Genomic DNA, 9,554 nt, shown 5'->3' on the forward strand with positions numbered 1-9,554 from the left:
TTAGTAATGGCTTTGTAACCCTTTCAGATTTCAATGACTTTGTTTCACATCTGTATTTGAATCTCTTTAGAACGTGGCATTATGTGCTGCTTTTTGAGACCTTCTAGTCTGCTTCACATTGCCAGACAGGTTCTATTTAAGTGACATTTAGATTCAACAGGTCTGGCAGTAATAATGCCTGGGTGTGGCTGGTAAAATTGAACCCAGTAGTCGATTGTATTTGGTTAACTGGTTGATTTAATAGCAGGGGGGGGGGGCAATTACTTTTTCACATAGGGCCAGGTAGGGCTGAACAGCATTTTTCCTTTAATAAGTGAAATCATCATTTAAGAACACCATTTTGCATTTAATTGGGTTATCTTTGTCTAATATTAAAAGTAGTTTGATGATCTGAAACATTCAAATGTGACAAATATGCAATAATAGAGGAGATTAGGAGGGGGCAAGTACTTTTTCACAGCTCTGAACATATATAAGTTGTAATTGTTTAAAAAAAATATATATGCTATTACGTTCTTGAATTTTATTAAAGTGAAATATGTGCCAACTAAACTCACGGCCATAACATGGCTACCTAATGGGTTAAGACTATCTATAATGACAGAACTTGGCCTTGTGTCTTGTACAAGCAGGTCAGCAATAGCTACAGAGAAAGTTAGTAGAAAGGTCCTGCTAAGACATGGCGAAAGTACCCCAAAAGCAAAGTGGGGCAGAGTGGCACTTACTATGCACAGAGGAGACCTTAGGCTAAAAAGGTTTGAGACCTAGTGCTGTAGTGAACAGAAATTCCTGTAGTTTTACTGTAGTTCTTTTTTCATCATGGAAGAAGGACTTGATCTAAGAAAACATATGATGTACTACAGGACAGATAGCAAGAGGACAGTGGGACACTGCTGGCCTGCTGATGGCAAAACTGGTGGCCTACTGGCTTTTTGCTTAGCATTTTCCAGGCAGCCCACTGGTGATTAAGCAGAATATTAGACAAAATGCCACTTTTCATTGCTTAGAGTCTAATTTACATATTTTGCCTTCATTTCTTTCTTTTGTTGTACTTAGTTAAATAATTTTAACAGCAATATCACAAATAAAACTGGTTATACAACAGTAACCAATGTAGCACAGTGTCAGCAACATTTTCAGCAAAATCATTTTATATTAGGCCAAGTCATTATTTTTTTGTCTCACTAGTAAAGACTATGTGCATTGAAAATCTATTTGAAGAGATTGAAAACTAGTAGATCAGGCCAGTGGACAAATATATGCTTGCTATCTGGGACTGAATGTTCTGGAGGTTTTCCTCTTCTACCTGATTTAGCTCAAGAAGGACTTGATCACTGATGTGACTCAAGTGCAGAAAAACACAGTGACCTTCAGGACTGGAGGTGGGAAACAGTGATCTAATTTTCTATCTTTAACCTTTGTCTATTGTAGTTTGGAGCACATTTGGTTAGCCAGCTAACATTTTTTTTCCAAATCAATATTCAACCTGAGTCAGAGTGTGACTCACAAAGCTAACAAAACATACATGTTGAATCAAGCAGACAAGATATGTAAATGTGCTCAAGTGTAAATAACCCACAAGGTGTTGTGAGCTGCCTGGACACAATGGAAACTCTTGTTGAGGCATGATATTTTAACCAGGGCCTAGTTGTTTCTTGACCAGTGAGTCATAGCATAGAACTACGGACAAGTGCAGTATTATATTTTTGCAGCATAGTCTGTTCCTTAGGCAATATAAGACTAGGATCTCTAAATGAATGCTTTTGGCATTTAAAGTCATTATTTTTACATGCTCTACAAGAAGTTGAAAGTGTTTTAAAAATTGCATAATATTAGTGCTAAAGCTTTATAGACCAGCTGGAGTGCAGTACACATTAGTAGTACTAACTTGTTTGTGACCAGGCACATTTGCAGCAGGGGGAGCTGCTGGACCAGAGGTGTCAAACCCCAGACCTGGATGGTTCAGGATTAAGTTTAACATTTATTGCATAGTTCTAACATATGAAGGAGTTGCTCATTAGCTGATAAGTTGAATTAAGTGTAATATAAACCATGAAAAAACACTAAACTCTACAGTGCTATGACTGACTCCCCTGTGTGCTAAACAAAACCCAGGCTTTTCTGAATCACATTCATATTGAATAACATTGAACTTTGTTTTGAAAGTGAAGCTAAACTACCTTACAGTTTCTACAGTGCCAATTCTGGAAGTGATACTGGAAATCACCTGCAATGTCCTTCCCATAGTAATAGAAAATCAATACTACGATGAACATGACAAGGGCTCCTGTCAGCCTTTGCTGTGAATTCCTTTTTTATCTCGGGCTGTGGTGCACTGTTTTTAGCAGCCCCTCATGTGGATCTGTTTAAGTGATTCCATTTGTGGAATGTGTAGGCACCATGGCTGTTAACCATTAGCTTTCATCGTAGATGCGCATGTCTAATTGCCTGGGGTTTTCTGTTCACCCCTACCTGGAATGCGTCCTCTCAGCTGTTAAGAGGGAGATGACTGCAAAGCCTGTGTTTCCTCTTGTTTAATCTGAGGTCAGTCTGCCATACAGTTGTGCTGATTGCCAGCTGGACAGATCATGACAACCCTAAAGACGAAAGAGGAAATCACCCAGTTTCATGGTTAGCAAAAGAAAGAGTTTCACACATACTGTGATCTTTTCTAGATCAAGGGTGCCCTTTTTTGTCTAGTGCAATGTTTGTGATATGCCAAGGTCCAAAAACAAAACAGCACGCAAATAAAGAAAGTGCATAGCTTTTGTAAATGCGGTTTATAATGTAGTGTATAATTACACTATATATTGTATCAAACACTAATTTGAAAGGAAAATAGAAATTGAAGAAGTTATATAGTATATTTAACTATAGCATATAGTATAAAATATGTTTGTGCTCTCATTAGATGAAGGGTTAGAATAACTCTATGGTGAACCAAAGGTCCTCACAGCCTGTGGGCTACATTGTGGGCCGCCCTGGTCTTTATATATACAGTACTGTACAAAGGTTTTAAATTTGATTTAATAACTATTTATCTGGTCAGTAACCATTTATTTGCTCAAAAAAACATTAATATGAGAATAAACACAAAACATTTTTACAGTAAGTATGGTTTTACGCATGTCAGTATATTTGTTTAACAATTTCTAAACCTCTCCCTGTGGCATCCCTCTATTAACTGTAGATACCATCCAATTCTAGGATTTGCTAATCAGTACTTCAGTATGTGCTGGTGAATTTAACAAATCAATGTAATGGCTGGGGGCATCTAGGAGAAATCTGGAACCAAACTTTGTTCTTCTAACTAGATTCTTGTTACTTTCTACTGTATTTACGTTTATTTGCATCCACCCCAAAAATCTATGCCATTTTCTAAGTGAAAATAAGTCCTCTGCAAATTTGAAGGCACAGTTTTAATTTATTAAACAAAAAATATAAAATGTCCCATAACATTTGCACAGGCCACATTGTTCTTTATGTTAAATTCAGCAAATAAACGGTAATTGTGTATTCATGTAGCATACAACCTCTATGTGGAGGCTGTGTCCTTATTTTTACTTAAGAATTCAACAAAACATTGATATCTTTTCCCCAAATTGGCTGTGAACCATGTTAAAATTGTCCCCATCAGGTATAATTACTTGTCAATGTGCTCTGACAATATTTCATGTCATACTTACTTCCTAGTGCTGCAGTATCTTCACCTGGTAACCTGGTATCTTCAACTGGGTTTGTATCAGCTTATTATAATTGTCATTCCATAACAGTACCTGGAAAAGGAAATAGATTTCCGTGAAAAGAATCATGAAATGCAATAGTAAGTAAATTTAAACATGGATTTGCTGAAGTGCATGTCCAATCAAAAGTGGAAGTAAATGGGGAAACTTAGCAAAAAATCCTGGATTGTGTAAGAGTTTCTTTTCTAAACGTTCTTATGCAAACAAAAATCCATAAGTTTCATTTCAGTTTGCATGCAATCAAATGTGAAAGATGAGATGTGAAAGCTTTATTGCAGGTAACAGAGGTGAGAGGAATGCTCTGTCAGATGAGGGAGTTCACATCACATAGCCTGCAGAGGGTCAGGTTTCATTCCCCCCTCTACTTCTTTACCCCTTCTCCCACTTTTGCTCAGCCTTCCAACATACTATGTAGAGCTGTGCACTGTGCAGCACATGACACACCACTTTGAAGCTCAGGATTTCAAGGAGTTTGGAAATTAATATAAACCAGAAGCTGCTTTTTTCCCTGTGCCTTCTTAATCTTCTGGTTACGGAGTGGTGTTGATTTCTCTGGGGGAGATGCATCATCTGTGGATAGTCCTGACTGGGCTTGTCTTGTGGAGTTGCAGCACAGCGCTGTCAGCTAGAACAGGCAAGAACAGACAGCGATCGAAAGCGAAGGATGAACCCGTGGGCCCCCGGGAGCATGCCGGAGCGGATGAGGCCAATGAGAGGGAGCCTGAAGGGGCTTCGGGGACAGACTTCTTGGCTGATTTTGCTGGAAAAAAGCGTTTATGGGTGATCACCGCCCCATCCTACAGCGATAACTACTTGCGCATGATGCAGCAACAGATCCAGGAGTCCGAGGGGCTGAACTGTCGACTAGCTGAGAGGGACACCCTCATTGTGACTATCATTCAAAATGCCATGATGGAGGGCAAAATCCGACACACGACCATGCAGGGGCAGGCCACAGAGGAAGCCATGGACCCAGACATGGTGACCAAACTGCTCCATTACTTGGAGGTAGAACACCAAACCTTCTCCATGTTGATCCTGAAGAAGAACCTGAAGGTCAGTGAGAGGTTTCCTTACCCGGTGCGCGTTGAGGCCGTTTTGGAAGTCATCGATCAGCTCCCCGTACGCAAGCTAGAAAAGATCACCAGGAAGGGGTTAGTTCAGAGATGCAAGATCACTAAGAAGCGGTTAGTGGTGAAGCCGTCCAATCCTAACAAGAGAAGAATCTTCAGTTCCCACAAGCAAGGCAATATCACATCCATTGTTCCTTCACCACAGCAAACTGCAGACAAAAAAGCAGTCATCAGAGACAAAGTTAAGGACATCCTCAGTGGACGCTTCAGATTTGTCGTCCGTAAAAAGCCAGAGAGCTCCAGTGGAGGCAAGTCATCCAACGCAACAAAATCCTCTGCAAATGAGGAGGTGAAGAAGCCTGAGAGCCAAAGAGAAAGCACAGAAGGTGCAGATAAAGTGGGAAATAAACATGACTCTGCATCTAAAGTGGATAAAGAAAATGGCAAAGCGAGTTCAGGTGTGCTCACAGTAGATGAGGAGAGCAAAGGAGAGCAAAAAGTTGAGAATTCAAAATCCAAAAAGAAAGGCAAGGGAAAGAAGGACGGAAAGAAGAAGAAGAAGGGGAAAAGAGGAGGGAAGGCGTCACAACAAGACAGTAAAGACAAGGCAGCTCTCAGAGAGTTTATAGAAAAACTAAAAGGCAAAAGAAGACTTCTTGTAAGTATTTGGGTGTGCATGCTTAACCCCTTAACAAGCAAGTTTCATTACACACTTCTATAATGTAAGAATAGCTCCATTAGTTTGCATTGAAGTCCATGTAGTTACTGAGTAATAGGCCTTTATGTGAAATAAACCTGGACTGTTAAGCAGTTAAAGAGACCCTCCAGCTAAAATGAAAATTTAACTCTCTATTTCTGGTATAACATGCTTACTCGCTTCTTTCAGCACAGCCACAGGAGTTTCTAGAGTGAGATTTTCTGGTTTAAAGACTAGGAAAACCGCCTTATGATGACTTTGTGGAAGTAAATTTGGGCTATTGGGGTGGATACTTGGTAGGGATGTAATGATTCTCTAAATCCATGATTCTCCAAATCTACAGTTCAATTCAGACCTCAGATTTTGAGCCACGCTTGAGTTCATACTTAATTTTTTGTTTTGTTTTGTGTTTTGAGGGTGGGGTGGGGGGGTGAATAAGAAAAAAACAGGGAAAAAAATCCAGTGTTTTATTAAATCACCAACCATTTTTGATCACAAAAGAGAAGAACACTAAAGAACATGGTACACTACTTGTCCTAATGTTAAACAGAAAAATAATTTTGTCATTTACATGTGTTATACTATACAAATGAGTTTTGTTACATTAGTAACATAATGAGAGCTCAACAGGCTGCACCAGCAGCGGAGACAGGGGGTTGGGTTTCCACGACATGAGACCGTGGACATTTGTATCATGATTTCGGTCAGCTTTAATGTTCTTGTATTGTATATCTTTAACTCTCCTCACATCACATGTGTTAGTTTTTGGTATTATCTGTAACTTCAATACTGTTTATGATGCAGGTCATTTCTTCCCCCAGTGATGTCTCGAGTCAGTATATTCAACAGAGGGATGAAAATGAGCTGCACAGTTGTGACTTTGCTTTACGGAAGGTTACGGTGCTGTCTATCCTGGGTTCAGAGCACAACCCCACATTGCGCCTGCAACACTATCAGCAAGGTAGCAGAGCAGTCCAGTCATTCTCAGTCTGATTGCTCCAACTCATTTGTTACCTAGCCCACAGGTGCTGTTTTAAAAACTGCATGCAGATCAGGCAGAAATTCAGTCTTTTGCTGTTGCATCTTTTCTGGCTGATACTGATGAACTGAGGAATCTCTACATTTAAAAATGTTTGCGTATAAATTTTGTACAGACGGAGATCCACAACTGGCTTCACTGCCGGACAACTTTAAAAATCCTGACTTAATCAGTCAGATCCGTAAGGAATATGGGCTTGTGTCCAGGGAATACTCCATGGTGGTGACTGATTATGACATGAAGCCTAACGTAAGGAGAATCTTTGATTTATCTTCATCAAGACTCTGAGATGTAAGATGCAGTGAGCCTTCAACTTAATCCAGTCTTGTGATTTCAGCTCCAGAAGGTGTTTGACTTACCCACAGCCCCATCAGCTATTGTGAAGTACATTGATAGCTTCCAGTCACGGCAGGTGGAGAAAGAGCAGGAGAAGAAAGCTCCCTCACCCTGTGCACCATCTGAGAAAAACACTGAGGCAGAGAACTCACTTCTCAGGTAGATGCTGAGGATTGATAGGGTGGTTTAACTAACATATGTTAAGGAGTAATTCTCTGAATTACAGTTAAAATGTCAGTTTCCTATGTGACCTGTTTTAGATTCACGTCCCAAAGAAGACTTTTAATCATCTCCGCCCCCACTGAGGAGGACTATTGTCTCCATCAGCAGCTTCAGGCTCTTAATGGACAGGAGTGCCCAATGGGTAAGAGTAACACTCACTGTGGTATTCATGTACAGTAAAAAATTACTGTGTACATTTACAAAGAGTTATTGGGCAGCAGAGTTGCCAGGTAGTTACTATACTTAATATTTACAGCACTCATACTGTAATGTTTGTTTACAGTAATGACAGTGTACTGTATTTTTGAACGCAAGTTCACAACACTGTACTACACTGATTTTCAAAATGAAAAAAAGTTCTCTACAGAGAACACACTAAGAGCACACTTAGTGCACATTTTCTATTTATTTGTTGAGTTTAACATATCAGAAATAAATAAAACATAAAATATAAAATGTGCCATAACTTTTGCATATGCCATATATATATATATATATATATATATATATATATATATATATATATATGTATATAACAAATGGATAAGAGCATCTGCTAAATGCTGTAAATAAATGTAAATAAAATGTTAATATATTTTAGATATATTTTGCTGACTCAAAAATCCTAACATAAGAATTTAATTAAATATGATTATTAACCCTTTGAGGACAAGCGTCTCACCAGCAGCGGGTTCAGGACACGTTATGTTTAAACTTCAGATTCCACCTTATATGTACTATATCATATTTTTCTGTGAAATCCCAGGACAGATCTACCCTACGTCCACAGAGCCATCTGTATTGCCTGTCCATTAGATTAGTATATACAGATCAGAGTTCATAAGCCATTTTTTTCCATGTTTTTTTGCTTTGTTTTGCCATCACTAGGTATCCAATCAAAGAACTAAATACACCATCCAGCAGATCCAATCAATGTTAGGAGTGTGATGTGGCTCTATACAGCCGCATAGCGATACACATTACCAGTAAAAATATAAGATAAAAATGCTGTCAAATGAAAAATGATCACATATCTGTACATATAGAAAAGACTTCAAGTGACCTTTATAAAGTTGAGAAAAAAGTTTACTGTTGGGATCATTTACTGAAATCGTTTCTTTCTGTATGTTTTTGTTGTTTTTTTCTGTTAAAATGTGAAAAAAAAATGGCTTTGCATAATATTTTCATCTTTAACATTTAATATTTATGCTCAATAACTGACATTACCAAAAATGTGTTTTGTCCAGATGTAAAACACTTGTAGATAGTGTATTGTTTCATTACACTGCAGTTAAAAAAATAACAAGAAATGTCCAGATGGCCACTTCTAGGCTTAAAGGGGTAATCATTTTATTTCCGTTATTCAGAAATGCAAACAGTTATTCTAAAATAACTGTTAGCTAACAACATTAGCTTGGTGCTGTCATAACATTACAAACCTCATAGAGGCCACAACAGAAAACTGTGATAGTAAAAAACATTTAAATTATGAAATTGTCTTGAACACAGTACAAAATTGTAGGTATGACAGAAGTTCTTCACAGTGTACAAAGACCTCAGCATGTTTAGTAGAAATATATGAGTAAATCTTGATTGTTTTTTCAAACCATTTTATAATCTTGCTCTCCAGGTATCCGTCATTTTGCTTTCTTGAAATTGGTGGGAAAAGGATCTGCAGCTTCAGGCACTGTTGAGCTATTTCCACTTAATGGTAAGTTATAATTAAGTGCTCATAAATTCAGTGAACAATGTCATGTCTTCTCCTTTCTTTTGCCAAAACTACAACCAAATGTGGTGGAACGATCTCAGAAATCATCCCTCTCTCTTGGCCTGTAGGCAGAAGTCAGACGGAAAAGGAGCCACTTTCTCAGGATGTAGTGAAGAATCTGAGAGATCAGCTGAAGATCAACAGGGACTACTTCAATATGCTCGTTGTGGGTAAGGATGGTGACGTCAAAGCGTGGTTCCCGTCCCCAGTGTGGTCGATGGCCAATATCTATGACTTAGTGGACTCCATGGAATTACGTCAACAAGAAGAGAAGCTGCAACAGACCCTCGGCATTTACTGTTCAGAAGACAGCGGTGGTGGTGGAGGAGGTGATAGTTACCTTGGATACCAAGAAGAGACCGAGGACAGCTATCTGTACCGTCGATCAGAGGACTAAACGCAGTTTTCACACAAACACATATAAAAACATACAGCTCATAGACAAAACTGTGAGAAAAAATATGTAAATCGTTTGGAGTTTCCTGGATTTCTGTTTAAATGGCTTCAAAAATGTGATTCAAGTCATAATAAATAGGGACAGTCTTAGCTAACAGACAACATTCACAACATTGCATATCTTTATGGTTTAAACAGTCAAGGTCACTGATAGAAAAAGTATGTGACCATGTGTTCAATAATTACTTGAGCCTTCTTTATTGGCAATAACCTCAAACAA

At 38.6% G+C, this 9,554-nt stretch overlaps 1 protein-coding gene across 1 annotated transcript; it reads left to right on the plus strand.

Annotated features, from left to right (window-relative positions):
• Positions 1-4,141: 4,141 nt before the first annotated feature.
• ccdc80l2 (coiled-coil domain containing 80 like 2) lies at positions 4,142-9,414 on the plus strand. The gene is made up of 7 exons (XM_036588994.1): positions 4,142-5,474; positions 6,318-6,474; positions 6,668-6,801; positions 6,890-7,047; positions 7,149-7,252; positions 8,741-8,821; positions 8,947-9,414. Exons 1-7 carry the CDS (start codon positions 4,305-4,307, stop codon positions 9,273-9,275), a joined length of 2,133 nt encoding a protein of 710 aa, XP_036444887.1. The 5' UTR covers positions 4,142-4,304; the 3' UTR covers positions 9,276-9,414.
• Positions 9,415-9,554: the final 140 nt, after the last annotated feature.

This window comes from Colossoma macropomum, unplaced genomic scaffold, assembly GCF_904425465.1.
Source record: "Colossoma macropomum unplaced genomic scaffold, Colossoma_macropomum, whole genome shotgun sequence".
Lineage (NCBI taxonomy): Eukaryota > Metazoa > Chordata > Actinopteri > Characiformes > Serrasalmidae > Colossoma > Colossoma macropomum.